At 49.5% G+C, this 25,567-nt stretch overlaps 1 protein-coding gene across 16 annotated transcripts in view; it reads left to right on the forward strand.

Annotated features, from left to right (window-relative positions):
• The window catches only part of PLEKHG3 (pleckstrin homology and RhoGEF domain containing G3), a 62,215-nt gene that overhangs the window by 25,359 nt on the left and 11,289 nt on the right, over positions 1–25,567 (forward strand). For 11 of the 16 annotated variants that reach the window (XM_070593724.1, XM_070593730.1, XM_070593734.1 and 8 more), the window contains 6 exons: positions 21,715–22,101; positions 23,184–23,281; positions 24,467–24,536; positions 24,850–24,896; positions 25,001–25,151; positions 25,245–25,376. In XM_070593724.1, coding sequence (XP_070449825.1) covers positions 21,715–22,101; positions 23,184–23,281; positions 24,467–24,536; positions 24,850–24,896; positions 25,001–25,151; positions 25,245–25,376 — 885 coding nt within the window. Of the gene's footprint in view, positions 1–10,544; positions 10,933–21,714; positions 22,102–23,183; positions 23,282–24,466; positions 24,537–24,849; positions 24,897–25,000; positions 25,152–25,244; positions 25,377–25,567 lie in introns of those variants that run through there. The other 5 variants (XM_070593728.1, XM_070593733.1, XM_070593737.1 and 2 more) reach the window with 3 other exon arrangements.

Genomic DNA, 25,567 nt, shown 5'->3' on the forward strand with positions numbered 1-25,567 from the left:
GACAGGGTGAGCTGGGGGCAGCCTTGACCCTCCCTTGCTCTGGAATTCCCCCTGCTTCTTAACCAGCCCTGATGAATCACACCTTCATCCCTGGCCTCTCCACTCTGCCTCACAGCTGGAAGGCTCTCCGCCCCTCCCCCAGTGTCCTGTAGAGAAGTTATGCTCCCAAGGGGGATGAAGAGGTGGGGAAAATGAGGGAGGGGCTCGAGAGAGCTGGGCAGATGGTGAGTGGAGGTGTTCTAGGAGGCCTGCAGAGGTGGTGAGAGGATTCTGATGGAGGCTCAGAGGCAGCCCTGGAAGAAGCTGCAGTGGACCAGAATTTAGAGTAGTAGAATGCACAGACACTAAGAGATCTCCGGGTCTGGCTGGACTTGGACTGCTCAGCTCTGCGCTGCTTCCACCAGCCAATCTAGGAGTCTCTTCCCCTCTCAGCTGGAACCACAGACCTCAAAGGGAGGGGCCTGATCTGAAAGACTGCTGTCAAAAGCTGTGGTGAGTGGTTTCCTGGGGACCCTGCCCTGGCTCAGGAAGCAGGGATGGGCAGTGGAGGGTGAGGCCCAGGGAAGTGGTCATCAGCCAGACCACTCCCCCTGAGGGCCCCGCTGCACATGCAGGACAGCCAGGCAGGCCCTGTGGTGAAGGCACTTTCCAGGCCTGCCTGTTGGTGCCTGGAGACCCAGTAAAGCTAGATATAATCTGGCCTCAGAGGAAGTGGCAAATAGGGCTCTGAAGAGCTGGGGCATGTTTGTGATGTGGGGCGACCTCAAGTCAGAGGAGAAAGAAACTGGGCAGGTCAACTAACCTGTGATCCTAGGCAGGTGCATTTAGAGACACTGGCAGCCCCTCTGGTGTTAGCTGTCTGGGGTAAAGGCTGGCCTTATTAACTGGGTCTCTCTTCTTATTTTGATCAGAAGCTCTCTGAAGGCAGGATCTCTGCTTGACTCATCGTTGTTCCCACATAGCATCCAGAACAGTAGAGAGTGTCACCAACTGGGCGTGATGGGCTTGCACTGGGGTCCCATCCTGAGAATAACTGGGGCCTGGTGATCTCATCTGCTCCAGCTTTTGTCCCATGGAGTTAGGGGGAAGAAGGCCATGGGGTGGGGGCAAGCCCAGCCCTGGTGGGCTGTTGCCCTCTGGCAATGCAAGCAAAGGGAGAGTGGGGCTATTTACAGTTCTCTTGGCTGGCTTTTGGGGAGGCAGCCTTGTTTAAGCTCAGAGAATAGATTGTTAAGCATTCAAACTGTTTCATGGTGAGCAGACTCTAGGGCTGAACACAGGACCAGAACAAGGTTCCAATGGGTACAGTGGTGGCTGTCCGTGCAGCCTTTGGGAAGCGCAGTTTGAGGGTCCTTGAAGTCACTTTGATTGCTGCGGGAGTCTGGTTGAGAAGGCAGGGAGGGAGGCAAGAGCAGTGAGGAGTGAAGTCTGTTTTACTGTGGCAACAGGATCCTGAGAGGAGAGATGGGTTCTATACATACTGGAAGCTCTTAAAAACTCATATCCTTTACTCCCCAGGCTGCAAGACTCTGTGTGTATGTGTCACTCTCAGAGGTTCTTGAGCAATAGGTGGCAAATGTTTATTGAAAGGAGAAGGGAACCAGTGTTCTTGCAGCCTCTATCTGCCCTCTGCATTTCTACATCTCCAGTGCTTGCTGCATGCGAAAAAATGTTTGTTGCATGAGTAAAGCCCTATTGTGTGATGAAACCTTAGGAATTAAAGAAATTTTCACCCTCTTCACAAATGTTCTATTCCTGCCTGAAAGTGTCTAGGTTATAAGATACTGAGAAGTTAACCTGTGGTCAGCTGCACTGGCAGAGGGCTAGGCAGCCCTGTCTTCCTGCAGCCTGGAAAAGCAAAAGGATGCCTGGGGTCTTTGGGACCAGTGCTCCCAGGCCTACTGCAGAGTTTGCCACCATGCAAGTTGGGCCCAAAGTGGACAGTAGGGTGTGCTTATAGTCTCAAATATAGTTCGTCCCATAATGTGTCCCACATAATATTCCATAACACCTCTCCTGCCCTATTCAGGACTTGGTCACCCGCAGCCTTGCTTCTCTCTATGGAGCAAAGAAGGCCTCACATTAGCCAGGACTCAAGTTCCTACATTTTTTTCACACTAGCCTCCTCAGGCCCTGTTTAGCTTTTATATATAAGCTTTGTCATCCCATTTCCAAGCCCCCAACCGAAAGGAAGCAGCAAAGGGAAGAGTGTAAAGAGACTGGCATGGAGAGGAGAAATGACCACAGTGCACTGAGAGTTGACAGATGGGTGGAGATCTAAACATCGTGTAAAGCTGGTATTGGTGTAAGAGCTGGCTGTCATTTATTTCGGGGGATGGCCTGACACACCTTGGCCCATGTGGAGATCATCATTTTGATAATTGATGCTTTGCTGGTAATTGTGACCCTGAGTCATCAAGAAAAGGTTATATTCCCTTGACTGTTTAGGAAGGCAAGAAGGAAGTGTTTAACATGTTTTTAAAAGATTCCCGATCAGATTAACAAATTTTTAAGTGTTGATACTTAGGTGGTAATATCACTAATGCTCTCAACAAGACAAGATGAGTGGTGTTATCTCCACCTTAGAGAAGGAAACTGAGTCTGCACTAGGTTGGTGACTTGTCCAGGATCACTTGGTGAAGACTTGGCAGCAATGAGGTTTGAAATTCTGAACGACTCCGGAGTGCATGCTCTTAGCTCTACCCCAGACTGCTTGGAAAAACTCGAAGCTCGGCACTTCTCTCGAAAATGTAACTTTTTGGACAGCTCTCTGGGCAGGGGGTCCAGCTAGTCAAGGTTTTACTGTGTTACAGCAGAGCCAGGATGGGCCCAAACTTAATTCAGCTCTACCCAAGCAGACTGCCAGTTACCCACAGAGCACTTGCTTCAGTGGAAACAAGAATGCTTTCGATATATTTACGTTTTAATCACCTACCTGGGTGCCACACAGCACTTTCTGAGGCCAGAAAATGACAGGGAGGAGCTGCAGTTAAAAAAATTCCAGGCCTGTTTCCATCAGGAGCTTTGTTCCTTTGTTTTGGTTCTGGATGCTGCTGGAAGATGCTGTGCTGTGCAGTCTTGGTGCTGGTTGTTCCAGTCGGTCTCCAGGGCGGTGGGGCCGCCCCTGCATAGGAACCCCAGTCCCCGTGTTCCCACTGTCCAGATCTGGCAAGTGATGATTTTATCATATCTACTTCTCATTTATTATAGAGACAGAATGTTAGAGGTACAACTGAAGCTTCCTTTGTTTTTCTCCCTAATCCTTTTCTCTTCCCTCCCTCCCCAGTAGTAACATTCTCCTGAGTATGTTGTTTATCATTCCTGTGCATATTTTTATATTTTTTACTGTAATCTGTAATTTATAATATCATGTTGTTTTAATTGACATATATCATGTTGAATGTGTTCTTCTTGAACTTGCATTTTTAATCCAACATTGTTGTCTAGTTTTATTTGTGTTGATACGTTCAAATCTAGTTTATTCATTGAACTGTTTTATGGTGTCTATTGTATAATTATATCACAGTACCCTGACTGATGGGCATTTAGGTTATTCCATTTTCTCACCACTATAAATAACACTGTATTGAACATCCACGTGCCAAGCTTCTTGTAAGTTGTGCTTTTCAAGATACTGCCAAATAAATCCCTCAAATGATTTGTAACCAGTTTTATATTCTTACCAGAAATACGGGAGCTCGTATTTCACCAATGGTTGGATTGTGTCTTTCAATCTGGTAGATATGAAATGGTATTTTTAAATTATTTTATAAATTGGGTTTTGAAATTAGCACGTTGATTACAGGTGGAGATGAGCACTTTCCATGTTTATTGGCCAGTCATGTTGATTATTCTGTGAGTCTCTGCCCTTTACATTAAAAAAGGGGTTTTTTTCACTAGGTAATCCATCCACTTGATTCAAACCCCGAAATGGAGTACAGTAAAAGCCTCTCACCTCTGTCCCGAGCTCAGCCTCTCTGCCATGTGTTAGAGGTTCTTGTGTACTTTTTCAGTTTTAATTGCCATTGTCTTTTTCTTGTTGATTTTTAGAAATTAAAAAAATATGTTAAATAATCTTTTGTAGGTTCTATTCATTACATATAGCTCTGGATTGTCTTAACTTTATTAATAATGTCATTTTTCATAGGGAAGTTTTAATGATTATTTTTTAAAGATTTTATTTTTCCTTTTTCTCCCAAAGCCCCCCGGTACATAGTTGTGCATTTTTAGTTGTGGGTCCTTCTAGTTGTGGCATGTGGGATGCCGCCTCAGCATGGCTTGACGAGCGGTGCCGTGTCCGCGCCCAGGATCCGAACCAGTGAAACCCTGGGCTGCCGAAGCGGAGCATGAGAACTTAACCACTCAGCCACAGGGCTGGCCCTGGAAGTTTTAATTTTAATGTCAGATTTACAATCTTTTGTTGTACTTTCTGTGTTCAAGAAAATGTTTCTTACTCTGATTTTATGTAAATATATATGTTCTTTTAAACTGAAGTTTTGCTTCCCACACTTATGTTTTAAGTTTACCTGGAATGCATCTTCTTTATATGACAGTAGTTCTCAACCCTGGCTACACATTAAAGCCTCACGAGAAGCTTTAAAAATGGGGACTGATGTCTGAGCCTCACCTCAGATCAGACCAATAAAATTACAGTTTCTTGGGGTGGGGTTCAGGCATGGTTATGAAATGCCCCAGGTGACTTTCATGTCCAGCCAGGGTTGAGAACCACTCAACCGTGTAAGGTGGAACTGATTTTATTTTTTCCAGAAGAATAGCCAATTTTTCCTGTACTAGTTATTGAAGTCTATAGTTTTCCTGCTGACTTGTTACTTTTAAAATTTGGTTGATTGATGATTGATAATTTTATTGAAATATATTTCACATGTCTTAAAATTCACCCATGTAGGGGCTGGCCCCGTGGCCGAGTGGTTAAGTTTGCACGCTCCGCTGCAGGCGGCCCAGTGTTTCATTGGTTCGAATCCTGGGCGCGGACATGGCACTGCTCATCGAGCCATGCTGAGGTGGCGTCCCACATGCCACAACTAGAAGGACCCACAACTAAGAATATACACTTATATACTGGGGGGCTTTGGGGAGAAAAAGGAAAAAAAAAATTCACCCATGTAAAGTGGTGTTTAGTATATTCACGGAGTTGTGCAACCACCATCACTATCTAATCTTCAAACATTTTTATCACCACCAAAAGAAACCCTGTACCCCTTAGCAGTCATTTCCCATATCCCCCATCCCCAGGTAACCACTAACCTATTTTCTATCTCTATGGATTTAACTATTTTGGATATTTCACATAAATGAGTTTATACAATATGTAGTCTGTTATGACTAGCTTCTTTCACCTAGCATAGTGTTTTCAAGGATCATCCATGTTGTGTCACATTATTAGTTCTTCATTCTTTTTTTTATTGCCAAATAATATTCCATTGTATGGGTATACTACGTTTTGTTTATCCATTCATCAGTTGCAGGACATTTGAGCTGTTTCCACTTTTTGACTATTATGAATAATGCTGCTATGAACAGTTGTGTACAGTTTTTTGTGTGGACATGTGTTTTCAGTTCACTTAATAGGAATTTAGCAGGAGTAGAATTGTGAAGTCATATGGTAACTCTGTTTAACTTTTTGAGGAATTGCTAAATTATTTTCCAAATAGGCTGTACTATTTTACATACATTTTACCAGCAGTGCACAGGGTTCTAATTTTTCCACATCCTTACCAACACTTGTTATTGAACATTATTTTGATTTTAGCCATCCTAGTGGGTATGAACTGGTATCAATTATGGTTTTGATTTGCATTTCCTTAATGACTAATGATGTTGAGCATCTTTTCATGTGCTCCTTGGCCATTTGCATATCTTCTTTGGAGAAATGTCTATTCAAATCTTTGTCCATGTTTATTTTATTATTTTATTTATTTATTTAGGTTTTTTGAGGAATATTAGCCCTGAGCTAACATCTGCCACCAATCCTCCTTTTGCTGAGGAAGATTGGCCCTGAGCTAACATCCGTGCCCATCTTCCTCTACTTTATATGTGGGACACCTGCCACAGCATGGCTTGATGAGTGGTGCTAGGTCTGTGCCCAGGATCCGAACTGGCAACCCCTGGGCTGCCAAAGTGGAGTGCGCAAACTTAACCACTACGCCACTGGGCAGGCCTCTCTTTTGCCAAGTTTTAAATAGGGTTATTTGTTTCTTTACTGTTGAGTTGTAATGATTCTTTACATATTCTGGATACAAGTCCATTATCAAATGTCTGATTTACAAATATTTTCTCCCATTCTGTGATTTGTCTTTTCATTTTCTTGTTAGTATCCTTTGAAACAGAAGTTTTTAATTTTGATGAAGTCCAATTGTTGCTTGTGCTTTTGGTGTTGTGTTGCTCAGTGAAGTTCATAAAGATTTACTCTTATATTTTCTTCGAAGAGTTTTGTAGTTTTAGCTCTTACATTTAGGTCTGTGATTCATTTTGACTTAATTTTTGTGTCTGGTGTGAACTAGATGTCCAAATTCATTCTTTTGCATGTGACTATCCAGTTGTCCTAGCACCATTTGTTGAAAAGACTATTCTTTCCCTGTGGAATTGTCTTGGTACACTTGGTGGAAATCAGTTGACTGTATATGTGAGGTTTTATTTCTGTACTCTCAATTCTATTCCGTTAATCTATATGTGTATCTTTATACTAGTACAGCACAGTCTTGATAATTATAGCTTTGTAGTCAGTTTTGAACTTGGAGCTGTGAGTCTTCCAACTTTGTTTTTTTTCAAGATAGTTTTGGCTATTCTGAGTTCTTTGATTTTCTGTATGAATTTTAGAATCAGCCTGTGAATTTCTACAAAAATCCCAGCTGGAATTTTGATAGAGATTGGATTGAGTCTATAGATCAATTTGGTGAGTACTGCCAACTTAAGAATGTTAAGTATTCTGATCCATGAACGTGAGATGTCTTTCCATTTATTCAGGTTGTCTTTAATTTCTTTCAACAGCATTTTGTGGCTTTCCGTATATAAGTCTTGCACTTCTTTTGTTAAATATGTTTCAAACTGTTTTATACGTTTTGCTACTATTATAAATCAGATTGTTTTGTTTCTTAATTTCATTCTTGGATTGTTCATTGCTAGTGTACAAGAATAGAACTGATCCTCGTGTATTCTTCCATCTTGCTGAACTCTTTTATTAGTTCTAATACTTTTGTAGTGGATTCTCTAGGATTTTTCTGTATATGAGTAGAGATAGTTTTGCTTCTTCCTTTTTATTCTGGATGTCTTTTATTTCTTTTTCTTGCCTGATTGCCTTGGCTAGAACTCTAGTACAATGTTGAATAGAAGTGTCAAGAAGGCATATCCTTGTCTTGTTCCTAACCTTAGGCAAAAAGCATCTAGTCTTTCTCCATTAAGTGTGAAGTACCTGTGGATTTTTTTGTAGGTGTTCTTTATGAGGTTGGGGATGTTCCCTTCTATTCCTAGTTTATGTGGTGTTTTTATGATGGAAGGGTGTTAGATTTTGTCAAATGTTTTTTTCTGGATCTACTGAGATGATCACGTGGTTTTTGTATTTTATTACTATCTAGGATTATATTAACTGATTTTCCCATGTTAACTCAATCTTGTATTTCTGGGATAAATCCCCATGATGGGATAAATTTTATCATGGGATAAATACCCATGGTCATAGGGTATACTTCTTTTTATATGTTGCTGGATTCAATTTGTTAGCATTTTGTTGAGAATTTTTGCATGTATATTTATAAGGGGTATTGGACTGTAGTTTTCTTGTGATGTCTTGTTTGGTCTTGATATGGGGGTAATGCGGCCTCATAGGATGAGTCGGGAAGTGTTCCTTCCTCTTCCATTTTTTTGGAAGAGTTTAAAGAATTGGTGTTAATTCTTCTTTAAATGTTTGATAGAATTCACCAGTGAAGCCATTTAGTCCTGGGCTTTTCTTTACTGGAAGTTTTAAAATGATTAATTCAGTCTCTTTACTTGTTAACAGGTCTCTTCAGATTTTCTGTTTCTTCCTGAGTCATTCATTGGTTTGTGTCCTTCTAGGAATTTGTCTATTTCATCTCAGTTATCTAATTCATTGGCATATAGTTCATGGTATTTCCTTATAATCCTTTAATATATTCTTTTTTGTCTTTGGTGTTCTGCATTTATACTATGTATGATGTGGTTAAATGTGGGCTTATTTTGTTTTATTTATTTATTTATTTTATTTTACTGAGGAAGATTTGCCCTGAGCTAACATCTGCTTCCAATCCTCCTCTTTTTTTTACTTGAGGAAGACTAACCCTGAGCTAACATCAGTGCCACTTGACCTCTATTTTGTATGTGGGATTCCACCACAGCATGGATGGTGAGTGGAATAGATCTGTGCCCAGGATCCAAACTCATGAACCCAGGCCGCTGAAGCAGAGTGTGTGGTACTTTAACCACTCAGCCATGGAGCTGGGCCCAAAATGTTGACCTGTTTTAAATTTAACTTGGTGTGTGTCTTCAAACTGAGGATGAATGTCTATCTTCAGGTCTGGAAAATTCATGTACATTCTATCTTTGAAAATTGCCACTCCCCCGTTCTTTTTTCTTTTTTGGAAATCTGTGGAGCTCTGTGTCTCTTAATGTTCCTATTTTCTATCTTATCTCTTTGCCCTGAATTCAGGACAATTTCCTCAGTTTGTTTTTCCCCATTTCACTAATTCTCTCTTTAGTGATGGTAAATTTCCTGCTTGACCTACCTATTGAGTTTTAAATTTCAATATCATATATTTCATTTCCATTTAGTATTTTTTCAAAGTCTTTTGCAGACTTTTATTTCCAGCTCTTGGAGTATCACTTTGTTCCATCTTCTGGCTCCCTTGTGATGGCTTGTTTCCTTGTGTGGTTTGTAATTTTTATACTGAGCTCCTCTTTAGCGGTTGCAGAGAGTGGGGTGCTTAAAAGCAAGATATTTTGGGAGTCTGCCCTTATTGGTGATGATGAGGTCTAGGGCATATCGGATGTGTGGGTGGGTGGCTGAGGTGGGGTAGAGGAAAAGATTGTTGGAAGGCTCCTCCCCCAGAGCTCTGCATGTCTGGCTGCTGCTGCTTATACAAGTCTCTGCTCAAGAGACGTCTCCTCAGAGCCTTCCCAGGGCGCCCTACCTAATGGGGCCCCCCTCCCCCAGTCCCACTTTCTTTTCCCTGCTTTGTCTTTCTCATAACACTTAATCACTTTCCAGGACTATATTAGCTATATGTCTGCCTTTATGGCCTTCTTCCCCACTGGAATGTAAGCTCTATGAGAGCAAGGATTTGTCTTATTCATTCCTGTGTCCCCAGAACCTGGCATATGGTTTATACTGCCAATAAATAGGAGTTTGAGTAGTCCTCTTTTCAGACAGGAAGTCATCTGAGCCCTGATTTTGCAGCTTTCAGCTGGGCTGGGTCTGACTGGGCAGCAGAGAAGAGGTGAATAGATAGATTGGCTTCCCATTCCCAAACCTTTTCCTGTGCCTCCACAGGGGGCGCCTTTCTCTCCCTTCATAAAAACCCAGAAAATACCATCCATCCTGTGTGTTTAGACTTCTTCTGGCATGTGTCTCCACAGCTGCCAAATCGGGAGTAGGGAATTGAGTGCCAGAAGACCTGGGGGGAAAAAGAGCACAAAACCCCAGGAAGATCTGGGCCTTACCTTTAGGAGGCTGTAATTAAGAGGACAAAGCACTCACAGAAAACAGTTTAGGATACTTACTGCTTAGTTTCCCATACTTGTGACTCTGAGCTGCCACCATGCAGGCTAGTACCCACTACATTGCACGGTGAGAGCCTGTGGGTGAGGCGGGGTAGCCTGTGTTCTGGTCCTGGGTCATCTTCTGTGGTCACATAAGCGGTTTCTGGAGGCATCTACGGACGAGTTAGGAATTCCCAAGTGACTCTATTTTGGCCTCTTTCTGAGGTTGTGCTGCAGTGTAGGAACTTGTTCTGAGTGAAGTGTTGCTTGTAAAAGGGCAAAAAGTGCCTGAGGGCATTCCCACGAGGTGGGCTGAGGGATGGTACCTTTCCCTTCCATCTTTGGCTCCATCTCCTGGGCCCCGTGGAGCTGGTCCTGGAGAGTGGTGATGAACGCAGGCAGCGTGGGTTCCCGCAAGCCCTGGCTTTCCCTCTCACCTTGCTGTGCAGCCCTGGGTAAGTGGGTCAGTGGCTCTGGATCCTTGGGTTGTTGTGAGGAGATCACATACAGATGTGATTAGCACAATGCCTGGTGCTCCCTAATGAAATGTGAGTTTCTATTATTCCAGTCTGGCATCTCGGGAGCCACTTGTACCTCACTTCCTGATGTGTAAAAACAGGGATAATAATATCTGAGTCCCCCCATGTCCCTCCCCTCTGCCCCTGGCTGTTGTAAGGGCCGAAGGGTTAATATCCTCAGGCGTTGAGGGCCTGGGCTGGGGGAGGAGCGCATAAATGGAGTATTGTTGTGCTGGTGAAAGATCTGGCTTTGTTCGTGTCTTCAGTATTTGACTTCCTGCAGTTCGTGTCCCCTGTGCTTAATTGCTGGAGATATTTGCATGTCCTGGGCAGTGTGGCAGTCACCCGTGGGGCTGTGGCCTGGGTCCTCACCTAAGGGGACCTGCTGAATCGGGGTGGGAAGCTGCATTTCCTCTGTTAGGGGCCCCGCAGAATTCAGGAATGAAAGCAATGCAGAAAGTATGACCCACACGCGGAACTGGTTCTGAATAGGACGTTTATTGAAGAGGTTCTGCAGGAGGCGGCGGGCGCTTTAATTCCCGAAGCTGTTGGTGGCAGCCCGCTGCTCTGCTCGCTGGGCCTGTTAACTGCTAGGCTGCCGGCGGCGCCGTGCTGGGGAGGATGCCGCTCCCCGGCCCCACGCCGCCCTCTCGGTGCTGGGATGGGAGCCCTCTTGAGGAAAGTGGTAGGTACCTGGCTGGGGCCAGGCCAGGGGATGAGAGTGGGGTGTGCCCAGGACCCTCAACTCCAGGCCTCAAGTCTTGCCAAAGTCCCCTCTGAACCAGGCCAGCCACAGGCTTTGGGGCAAAAGGTGGGTTTTTCCCTTGGAGGTTCAGAAACTGAGAATCACGCAGGTGCAGGTGTAGGAGGGCTGGTCCTTTTTATGCCGCGCTGGCTTCTTCTGGTGGGTTTGTCTGTCGTGGCTCGGTAAGAGCAAGACAATCCTATGCTCCTTTTGGAAGTGACCACAAATGGTTCTGCTAGGGGGGTCATCTGATCGCTGAGCATTCAGAGTTGGGTGGTTCAAGAAGGGGCCCAGCGCACACATGTTGGGAAAAGCAGGGCTAATCTCCCACTTCTTCCTAAAGTTTCCTTTTCCCCGAATTCACAGAGGGTGGTTATTTTCGATAAAATCAGGTAGTGGCAGGTGGATGATGTGAAAGGAAGTCGACCCCACCCTGTCTTGTGCCTGATGGACGCAGCCAGGCAGGGGCAGTGCCCACCACTTCAGAGTTCTGGGCTCAGGTCAAGGGCAGACTGCCACCCGGACGTGACTGTCTCTCAACCTTGAATCAAGGCCTTGCTTTTCCAGGAGTGGGACTCTGCTGCCTGGGGTGTGCCACTCTATGCCATGTGCACCCCTCACCCCAGAATCTGGGGTTTGGTGACAGCTGCCCCTCCTGTCTGCATGCTGGTCCATATAAGCTCTCAGCTGAGGGAGAAAGCTCCTCTCCTCCCACGTGGGAACTGGTTGGATGAGTTTCTTGGGCCTCCCTGATTGAGGCTCCTCAGAAGGGAAGGCAGCGAGCTGGGGTGGGGGCTGGGGTGGGGGCAGGTGCGTGGGGTGGAGAGGCCCCCCCTCCCCCTGCCCCCGCCCGAGGCGCTGTGGGATAGGGATCCGTGAGGGGAAGTGCGTGAGGCCCTGCTATCTGAAGGGCTGGCTGCCTGCCTTGGAGAATTGACCTTGTGTGAGGCTGTAAGGTCTGCCTTGGAAAATCTACTTTCCTAACTTTTCTGGGTCCGGTGCCAGGCCCAAGGTCAGCGTCCAGGGCAAAGAGGGGGTGTTGGTTGGAGCTCTTCTCTTGCTGTAGTGCCTGAGGGATGAGGAAGGCCGGGCTGGTTGGACTGATTGCAGCAGTTCACAAAAGGGAGCTGCTCGCATTTATACACTTTACTGAGTCTGGATGCTCATGTGTGGAATTGGAGAGGAAGTTGTGTTTGGGGGAGCCACCCTGCTGGCAGCCTTGCCCCCTGATTCCAAATTGCTTGGGGACAGAAAGTGGGAATTGTGGGAAGGGAAAAACCCTCGGGAGGTAAGATGTACACTGACCCCTCCCCCAGCCCCTTTGGGAGCTACTGTTCTGGAATCCCAATGAGAGAGTCCCTTCCCGATAAGCCCTGGCATCTCAGTTTTCTAGAGTAGATGTTCTCTTCCTGCTTTTAGAAGCATTTAATTTATGCATGGCTTCGTATCTTCATGTTTATTTGGGGCCTTATTTCTTCCCCCTTCGTGTGGTTGGAATAGGTCTCATTCTTCTTTCTAGCAGATGCTCCCTAGGTCTCTCTTTGTCCTCCTTGAAGCTCTCTATGAACAGTTACACCTGACTAGGCCTCTGGGTTCTTCCTGAACACTCTTTGGCTATGTGGACACCTGTGGCCATAGCCCACATAGCAGTTTGTACCTTTTTAGGGCACATTCTCATACCTCATCTCATAGAGCCCTGTCTCTACCTGTCTCTTGAGTTGTTCTTCCAGGCCTGGCTTGGGAGTGCCCTTTCCAACAAACCCATTGCACATTCCTTCAGTCTGTCCTTGGCTTGCCTTCCTGCCTGGCCTCATGCTGCCAGATGCCTCAGGTCCTTGGGTGGTCCAGGCCCTTTCGGGACTCAACTTTCCCATGCTGCTGCCTTTGCATCAAATGCCCTCAGATCTCTTCTTCACCTGGCAAAACGTTACTCATCATTAAAGACTCAGCTACAATGTCACCTGCTTTAAAGCTGCCCCAGTGCCCCTGGCAGCACTAGCTACACCCTCTCCTGCTAGCACAGTTCATGTATTCCTACTTCTGTAGCATCACTCAAGGCGTTGCTTTGTGCATAATCTGTTTACATGGCTGTTTTTCCTTCCAGAATTCAGTTCCTCAAAGACAGGGACAATGTCTTATTCATTTCAGTATCCCCAGGGCCTAGCATCATCCTCAGAAGTGTTGAACGAATTCCCAAACTGGAGGCAATCTTGAACTCCTATGCCGCTCACCACACCGCTCTCCGCCTCCTCTTATTACTGTTGCACTTGTCTCTCCTGGTAGAATATCAGCTCTTGGGAGCGGGCTCTGTGTGTGGGGCATCTTTGTATCTCCCACAAGGCCACCACGTCTTTGTGCAAACTGAGTGCTTGGAAATGTTTGTCCAGTGAATTCTGAAGCTCGCAGCTTAGGAAGGGCAAGTAGCGTTATCCCTAAATGAGAGGTAGACAACGCGGCACTAATTTGTCACTGCCTTGCTCCTTATCCTCTAGCGAGTTGGGAGCAGAGCTAGGGCTGGTTTGGAACAGTGCTGGCTGGAGTCCCTGGGCTCATTCAGACACATTCTGCTGCTCCCCCTCTGTGATGCTCCCTGTGACTAGGACATGGGTGAACACCAGGGCTTTTCCTCGCATCGTTGTCTTATGTTTTGGCTCTCCCACATGTCCATCCTGAAGCTGGATTTTGTTTTTTCTTTAAAACCCAAGGACCAGTGTCAAGAATGGGTTTTATTAATCACTTATTTGCGTTTTTGCTGCCTCACGTTGCCTTAAATTCTGTTCCTGCTCAGGCCTGTTGTCCCCCATGCTGTTCCTCTCCAGCTCCTAGCAGCCTATGCCGCCTCCCTCTGTGGAACCCTGAGGAATGCGCCCTGCCTGCTATAGCAAAGGGCTCTGACTCATTTATACTTCATCTTCCAGTTTGACCTTCTGTTGGGCATGGATGTCAGACTGTTTTTCCTTTCCAGCTGAATTGCTTCATATTTCCCTTATCAGATCATGGTCCAAATCCATGTTGGGATCATAGATGACGGATGGTTGGTGGGAGTGGGTTAGATCATACTGGTTCACCAGGTTTAACATGTTTCTTTATTTTGAGATATGGATCGGAATTTGAGACACAAATCAGAAAAAAATCTCTCGTCCTGGTGCTTGTGGAACAAATAATAATTTATCCATCTTCATCATTTCTACCATTTATGATGGGTTTCCTGTGTGTCAGATGTTGTACAAATGCTCTACTTGTACCATCTCAATATTGGAGACCAGTGAGGTTGGTACTGTTGTGCTCATTTTGCAGATAAGGAACTTGAAGCTTGGTGACATCAAGTGACTTGCCCCAGTAAAGTGGAAGAGCTGGGGTTCAAACCAGGTCGACTTGATATCAAAGCCCGTGGATCAATTTGGTGCATTTAACTTCTGCTCTGTGGCCTCCCGTGTACACACCTGCTTGCTTGTGTATTCTCTCCTCCTTTGCTGAGAACTCAGAGAGACCTAATGGGGCCCCTCTGTTCCCACTTGGTTCCTGCTGAGATTCTCCACTGCCTTTGAGTCTGATGAAGTAGTACATGCTGCAACTCTGGAAGGTGTGGTGCCTGTTCTCTCCCCTTGCTAACCCCAGCCTAGCTCAAAACAAGCAGTCCCTACACTGAGGATGGGGGGGGCAACAAGATGGTTAATTTTCAGGGCGGGGTCCCTGAATTTTGCTGATAAGGAGCGGTGGTCCTTTGAGCCTCTTTGACCTAGAGATGAGATAGGTGGGGCCTCTGGGAACATTGGGTTTGTCTGATTTCTAGCGCGATCTTTAGCTGCTCCATCTTCTGGGGACATTGTGTCATTTCCCTGCTTAGTGACAAATTGTTCTGGGAGCCAAATTGACCTACCCTGGCTATGAGCAATTGCAATTTCTAATGAACAGGAATTGCTTTCGTTTGCCTTTAGTGTGTGTTTATGTGGAACCTCCTGGTGGACTGCTTTTCCTAGGATATTTATAGGTGGACCTTACTGCTGTCCCTTCTCCAAACTCCTAAGTGGTCCCTTGGCCACTTTTGCCTTCCTCCCAGTTTTTTGTGGCTGGTCACTTACCATGTGGCATGGCCGGGCAGCTATCCCCCTGCTCTAGTCCCTTCTTTGGGGCCAGGTGTGATAGGACTGCTGGAGTGAATGAGCAGTCACAACTCCTGGGTGCCTCTTGGCCAATGGGAAACTTGCTGGCCGTGACTAAGGTGGAAACTCATTAGTCTAGGAGGAACCGGCTCAGGTCTTGACTTCGACCACTGTTTATCTTTCACCTGACTGTGGGAGTGGTGAGAGTCGCTCTAGGCGCAATCCTGCAGTCCTTCCAGCAGGCATTTATTGAGCACCTAGTGTGTGCGTTGCCCTCTGGGGGTAAAGGAAGTGTATGGGAAAGAGGGCCCAGCCCACTGGGTTTTATTGTCTAGCCCAGAAGACAAGCTTGCACATATGAACCCCCAAGGACCAGCGCTTTAAGCAATATTCAGGATCATTATAGTTCAAAGGAGCATGTGTGTATCAGTGTCTGATGGCTGCTGTAACAAACTCCGCAAACTCAGTGGCTGAAAACAACACACAGTGATTATCTTACAGTTCTGGAGGTCAGAAGTCAATCTGGGTCTGCAGGGCTGTTTTTTTTCTGGAGGTTCCAGGGGAGAATTTGTTTCCTTGTCCTTTTCTAGCTTCCTGAGGCTGCCTAGATCCTTTGACTTGTGGTCTCTTTCCTCCATCTGCAAAGCCAGCAGCCTGCACTTTCCAATCTCTTTCTCTGGTCCCTCTGCTTTTGTGGTCACATCAACTTCTGACTCCTGCTGCCTTCCTCTTATAAGGACCCTTGTGATTACATTGGACCTACCCAGATAATCTAGGATAATCTCAACTTGATCACATCTGCAAAGTCTCTTTCGCCATGTAGGGTAGCATTCATAGATTCCTTATTTCCAGAGATTAGGATGTGGATATTCTTGGGGCCGGGTAGGAGGGGCGTTATTCAGTCTACAATAGTGTATGTGTTGGATGGGTTGGAAATGATTGAGGAAGCCTTTTTGAAGGAGGTGATTTGACCAAATTTGTGTAGGGAGAGAATGTCTTGGACACATTCCAGGTTTGAGAAGCAATGTGAGCAAATGTTGGGGTTGTGAGGTGATGGGAATGGTTTGTGTGACGGAGAGATCCTCCCACTGAAAGAAGATCCAGGGGCTTTCCTTCCCCTTCACGGCCAGGCTGCGGGAATTTTCTGGATTTCAGTCTGTAGGCCCAGACTTTTTCCCGGAATTCAGGTGGCAGGTCTCCTTTGGCAGCACAAGCCTTTTCCTTCCCAGCAGCTGAAGTCCTGTTTCAAAGACTCAGCCACACTTGGTGGCCCTCTGCTGTTCTTGGGTGGCAGAAAAATGAATTCATGAGGGAAAATGAATTCATGAGGGAAAATGAACTTGAGCCAGCTGGCCTGGGCTTGGGTGGCCCAGAAACCCTGGTCACACTGTTCGCACAGCCTCTGTGACAGTCACGTTGCTCACATTGAACACAGTCACTCCCCGGGGAGCCTTCCCTTGTCCTTTCTTAGGGTGCTTAAGGCCCCTGTGTCTCCGGGGAGAGATGGGAGGGATCAGAGTGAGGAAACCGCTCAGGAAAGGGGCCCAGAGCCAGACCCTCTCAGGGCTCCTCCCGTGCTCAGGAAAGCCTCTGGGGCTGTGGTGAAAGGTGTTCTCTGCTGGCCCAGGGTGTGCTCACGGGGAGAAGGGCCTGAGGTGGAGCAGTAGGGACAGCAGGCTTCTGTTGGGGACAGAGCTGGGGACCACATGGGGTGGGGCAGTGCTGAGCTGCAGGCTAGAGCCCAGCTGGTGGCTCAGGACCTCTCCTGAGGTCTCTGGAAGTTCACGTTGCTCCTGCCTTGGAAAAGGCAGAAAAGTTCTGGCTTTTCTCTATGCTTCCTTCTGGTACCCTCTCTGAGGAGATGCTGACAGTGGAGTTGGGGATCGTTCTGAGGAAGGTCAAAGGCCATTTGGCTGCCCTGGTTTGGGGAGCTTTTGGAATGTCTAGGAGGTGTTTGTTGCTGAGGGGTGAAAGCCGGCCGGGAAGGGACGGCCATGCAGCCTGCTGTCCCTGAGGAGGGGGTTGGCCACAGGCAGGCACTGGCGAGTCCGTCCGCTCCCCGCTGGGGCTGGTGGACTTTGGAGCAGCGCCTGTGGTGAAGCCCCTCACTCCTCTCCTGCCCGGCCCAGAGCAGGTGTAGTGTGTTGGGCTTCCGCTTCTCGGGCCGGAGGTGAGGAGATGACATCAGCCACCTCCGTACCTGCCCCCAGCCTCCCTGAGCTGACATGTCTTCTGGGGAGCCTCCAGGGCGCCAACTCAGGCCAGGGGACCCCTTGCCCTCTCGTGCCTCCTCAGCCCACTGGCTGGGGAGAGAGGGCCAGAAGGGAGTGTTGCTGAGTCCTGGGGATCCCCCTGGACCAGAGAAGCAGAGGTTGTGCAGAAGGTTCCAGGTGAGTGCCCCTGTGGCACCATCCTTTCTGAATTTGTGGCTGGGAGGTGAAGCAGCGTCCTACTGCCTCAGTGGCAAGAGGCCTGAGGACAGAACATGGGGGCTACTGGGGATTTGGGGCGGTGTCATTTTTTTCTTTTGGAGGCAGGGGTACGTGTCACATTGAGGGCATGGTGCTGAGGCCTAGTGGGCAGGAGAAGGACATGGGCCTTGGCCCCAGTGAGCTGAGCTGGGAATGTAGGGGGCCTGCTGCAGCCTGCCTGCCTCCCACCTGGGGATATTCGGGGAAGGTCCTAGGAGGTGGGGCCAGGTGACCTGGAGAGGTGTGGCTGGAGGAAAGGTGTGGAGTATATTTAACTTTGCAGAAAGTTTTTTAAAAAAGAAATTGATTTCCCTTCTTCTTCTATCTCCTGGACCCTTAAAGGTGTATGTCTCAGCAGCTTCTTGGGCCCTTCAAAAAGAAGAGTCTTTTGGGGGACCTTGTCAAAGAGGGCTTCATAGGTGTGGGACTTGAGATATAGAGTTTTCTAGAAGACTGATTCACTGATTGATGATTGACTGGATTGATCCATGGTCAAAGATGGAAGAGGTCATGGCTGGGGGATACTTGGGAGCTGGAGATGGGGTGTGGTAGGATGGGGTGGACATGGCTTGAGGATGTTGGCCTTCCTATGTGTAACCTCCTTCTCTGTGCTCCCACTTCCCCAGCAGATGGTGTCTTCCAAGATGAGTTTGAAGACCTGAGTTCTACCTTGGCTTTGGGGTGAGGCTCAGTGGAGAGGAAGGAAAGGTTGCCTCTACCCAGGGGTGTGTGGGCGGGTACTTGAGCTGTCTCTGTGAGAGTCTGAACTACATACACAGCAATGGTTGGGATCAGGCTTTTAGGACCAGAATGCACTCAGAGTGGGTGTGGTGTCTCCTTTCCGTCACTGTCACATGGTGTCTGCTCACAGACCCATGTGTACTCTGTCTGTTTGCTCTTTGTCCTTCCTTTTCTGGGTCTCTCCGTTCTTTTCCGGTGAGTCCTCCTTCCTGGGAGAAAGAACCTTGTGATCCTGCTCTCCTGGTCACTGAGGAATGACAGTCCAAAACCAGTGACTTCATGCCTTTTCCTTCTCTCTGACCTGTGATCTTTTGACCTGGAATTTACATTTTACCATTTTGTTCCAACAGGAGGGTAAATGGTCAAAGGTCACATAGTAGCAGGTCTAGAAATAGCTGTTAAGGAATCTTAAGTCTCAGTCCTTTTCCTCCTTTGGCCTTCGTTGGGTAAATGAAGTGTCATGCTAAAAGCTCTAATCTTTCAAGTCTTAATATGTCCCCTATGGCTTATGCTGAGGCAAACCCATGGCATCCAGGGCCGTGACTAATCCTTTGCCTGTGGCCCTGGCTGGTGTGAAATCCATTAGGGAGGCAAGGGCAGGGGAGCGTGGACACTGGAGCCTCAGTGCCTGAATTCAGATCCAGGCTCTACCATGTGCTGCTCCTGTAGCCTCAGTTTCTGCACCTGTGAAATGGGGATAGTCGTAGTTCCCACCTCATAGAGCTGTTCTGAGATAGAAGTGGCTTGTTCTGTCTATAGCACTTAGGAGATTTTAGCTGTTGGCTATTACGCTTTGTTTTAGCCCCAGGAGGATTTGGGCATGGGCACTACTTTGAAAATGTGAGCTTGGTTTGCGGGCAGATGGCTATGTTCAACTAGAGAAAATTTCTCCAGGTAGAAAAGATGCTTTAATTTCTGGGCTCAAAGTGTGCTTATGTTGCCACCCTATGGCAATGGGGTCCCCAAAGAGTGACCAGAGGTACCCTTTAGAGATAAATCTCCCTGAGGGGGGGTGGGGGGGTGGGGGGGGGGGCTGTGACTAATCCTTTACTTCAAGGCTGTGACCTGGCCAGCTGTGAAATCCATTTGGGACTTGGGCCTTTTCCATTTAGCGTCCCCAGAGGGGCTGACTGAACCCCGGTCTGATCTGGGAAAGGCCGTAAGTCCCTGCCCCATTGTTCCAGCTGGGGCTGACAGGCAAGGAGTGGGGACGGGTAGGCAGGGGAGGAGTGCCTGACTGTACCATGTGCATTAAGGGACACCAGAGTCCCCCAGGGCTGGGGGTTGAGGGCTGGGGTCTAGTCTGGGTCTTTGTTTCTCCCCGTGCTGTAATGACATGGTGCCCTCCTGGTGGCTGTTCTGTAGAACGGCGTAGCTGATTAATTGTAAAGCCTATTCCCAGGAGGGAGGAAGAACTGTGCTGTGCTTCCCAGGGGCTCTCCTCTCAGATGCTCAGAGTTTCACGATGATTCTGTTAATTAATTCTCCTTGTGTTTTGCCTGGGAGGGAGGGAAGGAGGGAGAACACAGGACTGGCCCCAGTGCTGCCACTGTGTCCTCACCTGCAAACTGAGAGGCTCATGTAGAGCACTGTGGAGGTGACCCCCCAGCTGGGACCCGCAGTGACAGAGCTGTGCTTGAGAGAGTCCTCGCTGGGTTAGCTTGGATTGGTAAATAGCTCTCTGCTTCTGACTTGGAGCTCAGTAGAAGCATCAGCTGGTCACCATCAGTATCCATTTGCCAGATCACCCTTGACTAACTTACAGTCTAGGGCAAGGGCTCTCAAACTCGCCAGTCTCACACAATGAGTGCTACAACAGGGGTAGCCCTGGGGTGCTATGTGTACATAGAAGGGACCCCCTAGGTACAGTTTTCAGGGAGGTTTCTAGAACAGGAGTATGTTCTAATCTAAGACCCGAGAGTTGGGCAAAAGTGACATAGGTTGGGGTGGTATGGCATGGGGTGAGTGGGGAGGAAACAACATCCAGGCAGAGAAAACATTTGCAAAGCCAGAGCCCAGGGGTGCTGGCACAGGTAGGGGCACTGGTGCCAGGTTGGGGCAGAGGCACAGAAAACCAGGGGGCAGATTCAAGGCTATGGAGTGATGGCACCTTCTAGATCTTTCTCATAGCTCTAGCCTGTGGTCCAGTAGCTTCTGAGCTCTGGAACTAGAGGGAAGGCTTTGGGTCAGTGGAGGTGAGAGGGTTGCTCTGGAACTGTTTTTCCTGTGGAAACAGCAATCAGATGTACATTCTGGAAAGTGGTGTTGGTGAGTTCTGGTCCTCTGTGTGGGGGTGGAGTGTCCCTGTCCTTCCCTGACTTGTTGCTCCAGGCGGCCCTACCTGTGAGCCGCACCATCTGCTCAGGGAATAAAGTCCACCTGAGGCTGTGTTTGCCTCACCTGGGAGCAGTTTCCTGCTTGTCGTGCTGAGGGGAGCTTAGGGACACTCACCGGTGGCTCAGCCCTGGGGAATTTCCTGTGCCCTAGGAGCCGGGCTGAGTCAGGGGCCTGTACCAGATGCCGGGGTGGGGCAGGGCTAATACGGCTCAGCCTTTGTACCATCTCCTCTGCCTTCCCTGTCAGTAGCCAGGTGTCCGGTTCCTGGTGAAGCCACTTATGCTCAAGAGATTTTGCAATTCCTGGGGAGAATCTTAGTCTCTGGCATGTGTGTTGTTCAAGATCATAAGAGGCAGATGTCTGCCTGTCCTTGTCTGGTGACTCCCGCACAGGTCCTGACAGATGGGCACTTGGGAAGTGCTTTTGACAGCTACCATTCTCATCATTGTTCTGATGGTTCGTGGAGCCCTTGCCCTGTGGCAGGCACTATGCTCAGAGCCGTCCCTGCAGCAGGTGGCTGCCTCCTGGAGGACACAGCCCTGCAGTGGATGGTGGGGAGCGGAGGCCCTGAGAGGCATTGTTCTTCGCGGGTGCAGGGAGGCTGGGCTTGGGATTGCATCAGAAGGCGCCCCTGACCCCGGGCTGGCGGAGCTGTCCTCTAGGCTCTTCTAGGGTCTTGGGTTTCTGAGCCCTTTATGATTTCAGGATGTGATCTACTTCCCTCCACCCTGGGAAAGATGGAGGCGGAGCTGCGGAAGTCAGGAAGGAGTGTTACTTGGGTATCCTTGTTGACGCTCACAGCGTCTCAGGGAAGGGATCTCAGAGTTGTTTTATTTAATTGTGGTGAAATACACATAACATACAACTTAAATTTTAACCATTTTTAAGTGTCCAGTTCAGTGGCATTAAGTCCATTCGCCGTTGTGTATCCATCCACAGAATTTTAATTATCTGCAAAACTCAAACTCTGTGTTATTTAACAGTAACTCCCAATTCCCTCCTTGCCCAGCCCCTGACAACCCCCCCCTTTTACTTTCTGTGAGGTTTGACCCCTTCTCTCTCCTGCCCAGAATCTCACCGGGGTGCCCGAGCCAGGCAGCGATGCCAGGATGCCCGTCTCTGCCTCCCTCCGCCAGGATGGCAGCCAGGAGCGGCCGGTGAGCCTGAGCTCCAGCACCTCCTCGTCGGGCTCCTCCCGTGACAGCCGCGGCGCCATGGAGGAGCCCAATGCCTCCGAGGCTGCAGCCGAGAACGGGGCGGGCTCCCCACGCGGCCGGCATCCCCCCAACAGCAACAACAACTCCAGCGGCTGGCTGAACAGGAGGGGGCCCCTGTCCCCGTTCAACAGCCGGGCGGCCGCAGCGCCTGCGCACAAGCTCAGCTACCTGGGCCGAGTGGTGCGGGAGATCGTGGAAACGGAGCGCATGTACGTGCAGGACCTGCGCAGCATCGTTGAGGTGAGGCCCGCTGTCCCTACTGCCACTGCGGGGCTGCAGGGCTGAGCTTGCGAGGGGCTGGTCGCTGGCGTCAAGTGGCCCAGCTCTCGCGCATAAACCTACTTCCACCCTGGAGGAGAGTTCTCCCAGACGTCTGTCTCGGAAGGTCTGCTTCCCCTGGAGTAGTGGGGAGGTCTCAGGTCTCCTGCCCTGGGGAACTGCTGGCTGCTCACACGGCCTGAGGACTTCGGGTCACATCTGCAGCTTGGGCCAGCAGAACTTCCTGCAGATCGCCGGGGAGTAGGTGCCCTGGATAGGGAAGGGATGGGACTACTGTGCTCAGCGCAGACTGAACACTGGACCCCGCCCGGCTGCGCCCAGATCCCTGCTCTGTTGCTTTTGGCTGTGGGGCCTCGGGTAGGTGGGTAAGCCTCTGAGCCTCAGGATCCTCATCTGTAAAGTGATGCACCTATCTCCCAGGGCGGGGTGGGTGACGTGTTTCACGCTGTGCAGGGCACACGGGCACGCACTGAGGGAGCCCTCTGCCCCACTGCAATGGAGATGCCTGCCTTTTCTAGGGCTGCCCTAACAAATTACAAAACTGCATGGCTTAAGACACACAAATTTCTTCTCTCAGTTTAGGAGGCCAGAAGTCTGAAGTTAAGTGTTGACAGGGTTGGTTCCTTCTGGAAGCTCTGAGGGAGAATGCGTTCCATGCCCGTCTCTCAGCTTCTGGTGGTTTCCCACAGTCTTTGGTGTTCCTTGGTCTATAGCTGCATCACCCCAATCTCTGCCTCCACCTTCACATGTCTTCTCTGTGTCCTCTCCTCTTATAAAGACACCAGTCACATTGGATATCATCTCGATATCCTTAACTAGTTATACCTGCAAGGACCCTATTTGCAAATAAGGTCACATTCTGAGGTTCTGAGTGGACGTTAATTTCGGAGGGGGTACTATCTAAGCCAGTACAGTAGATAATGTCTGTGAAATCATGTCATAGCTGTGAAATGCGGTACAAAACGAGATGTGGTCAGGGAGGTGGGCAGGGGCGTAGGATGGCGCCAGGTGGGGCCAGGCTCTGACCACCTCTCTCCGTGCAGGACTACCTCTTGAAGATCATCGACACGCCCGGGCTGCTGAAGCCAGAACAAGTCAGTGCCCTCTTTGGGAACATAGAAAACATCTACGCACTGAACAGGTGTGTAAGTGGGCCTGACATGTGCCATGTTCTGCCTGTGAAGTCCATCTTGGGGGCCGGGGGAGCCCTGAATGTCCCTGGTCTTAGAGGCTGTGACATGTGGGCCCAGGGCCTGATCTCTGAGGGTGCAGAGAGGCGGTTCCTCCCTGTACAACCGTATAGTTAGCACTTGCAGGAGAGGGCACCAGTTGGGTCCACGTGCCCTGGGGCACATGTGCTTCCTGTCAGATGGGGGAGATAATTTGAGGCCATGTGCTTGAGGCCATGTGTGTGTTGGGTCCAGCCTGGGCCAGCACCCTCTCAGGGGACCGCTGGACCTTGCACGTGATGTACTTCCCTCTGGGTGGCCCCTTTGTTCCTGTCATCTTCATCCTCCACTTGCATCTCTCTTAATTTCTTCTCCACCTTTCCACTGACCCCATGGGAAGTCAGGGCTCCTTGGAGATGATGTGACCCGTTAGGGGTAGTACAAACCAGGCAAGACGCAATGAGGGAGACTGAGCAAGGCCTGGCGAGGGGCTGCCTCAGGGTGGAGGGGCTCCTCCAGGGCCCGGGTGTGCTGCCTAGGCCCACAGACTCCCCAGGGAAAGGGCACTGGTTGGAAGGAACAGAGTTTGAGGGGATATCATTGATAGGAAGAACCTTACCCCAGGCCTTTCAACAAGGCAGAGGAACCTCCTGCTGTGCGAGCCAGAGAAGTCCGGGAGGGCAGGCCAGGCCAGGCGAGACTTAGGCTGATGGTGGGGGTTGAGAAAAGAGGAGGCAGGGGGAAGCACCACTTCTAGGGGTTTCTGTAGTGCCCCCGTCTATGAACAAGGGTGCAGGACTTACCCTGTCTCTCACCCTTTCCCTCATCCTTCTGAACTGGGGCTTTGGTTCCTTTGTGAATCCCCTCTCCCTCCTCTTCGCCCTTTAATCTCTGCTTTTGTGTGTTTGACTCCTGCCTGCAGAGGAGCTGTGTGCCCTCCCGAGGTGGGTACTGGTGTTTCTCTCCCTCTCCCCTTGCTGAGCACAGCATGTGGTTGCTGACATGGCAGGGCTCACCCTGAGGGTGGAAGCCCCACTCTTTGGCGTGACACCAGGGCTGGCTGTGTGTCTGGGCACCAGGAGCTTGGGGAGGGGGTGTGTTGCTGGCCATAGAGGCTGAGTCATCTGGGGTCTGATGAGCACTCTCCCCTCACCCAGCCAGCTACTCAGAGACCTGGACAGCTGCAATAGTGACCCCGTGGCTGTGGCCAGCTGCTTTGTGGAAAGGGTAAGAAGGGCTGGGTCCTTGCCCCCTTGTCCTGCCTTGCTGGCTCAGAGGGACAGAAACTCCCAGCTTAAGAGGACATCTGAGTGCTGGGGACCCCTTTCCAGGGGAAGTGCCAAGCACCCTGCTTCAAATGAGAAGGGCGTTCTGGGGTGGAGCCAGGGGCTGCTGGGGAGATGGGATGTCCTACACAGGTGGGCACAAAGATGCAGCTGCAGACACTCGGGGGAGAGGGGCAGAGTGTGCTCCGGGGGCCAGGAGCCTGTCTTTGGTACAACCCAGTCAACTGAAGTCACTATTTTTGGTCTCTTCTCAGAGCCAGGAGTTTGATATCTACACCCAGTACTGCAACAACTACCCCAAGTGAGTAATTGGGTGGAGAGGGGTGGCAGAGCCATTGGTGAGTCTGGAGAACCCATCGCCCCATCCAGGCCTCCCTAGTCAGTGACAGCCCCTTCCGCCCGCAGCTCGGTGGCAGCCCTGACGGAGTGCATGCGGGACAAGCAGCAGGCCAAGTTCTTCCGGGACCGGCAGGAGCTGCTGCAGCACTCACTGCCCTTGGGCTCCTACCTGCTGAAGCCTGTGCAGCGCATCCTCAAGTACCACCTGCTGCTCCAGGTAGCCCAGGGGGCCTCCCGAGTATGTAGGTGGCTGGGGGGGGGGTGTTCAGGGCCCTTGAGCCTGGGTTCCCTATGCCTGTATCCCACACAGGAAATTGCAAAACATTTTGATGAAGAAGAGGATGGCTTTGAGGTGGTAGAGGATGCCATTGACACCATGACCTGTGTGGCCTGGTACATCAACGACATGAAGAGGAGGCACGAGCATGCAGTCCGGCTCCAGGTGCTCCGGGGCTGGTGGCTGGAGGGACACACAGGGGTGGTCGGCAGGGGCCATGGGGCTTGGGAGAGGGAGTGTGGCTGCCTTGCTGTGTTGAGCTCAGGGGTGGTGGCTGTGTGGGGTGGGCTTCTCTGGAGGGACCCTTGTGACAGCATGTCCCTGGGGGACCTAGGTGGTGGCTGGGTCTACAGGAA

The sequence above is a fragment of the Equus przewalskii genome, chromosome 25, assembly GCF_037783145.1.
Source record: "Equus przewalskii isolate Varuska chromosome 25, EquPr2, whole genome shotgun sequence".
NCBI classification, from domain to species: Eukaryota; Metazoa; Chordata; class Mammalia; order Perissodactyla; family Equidae; genus Equus; species Equus przewalskii.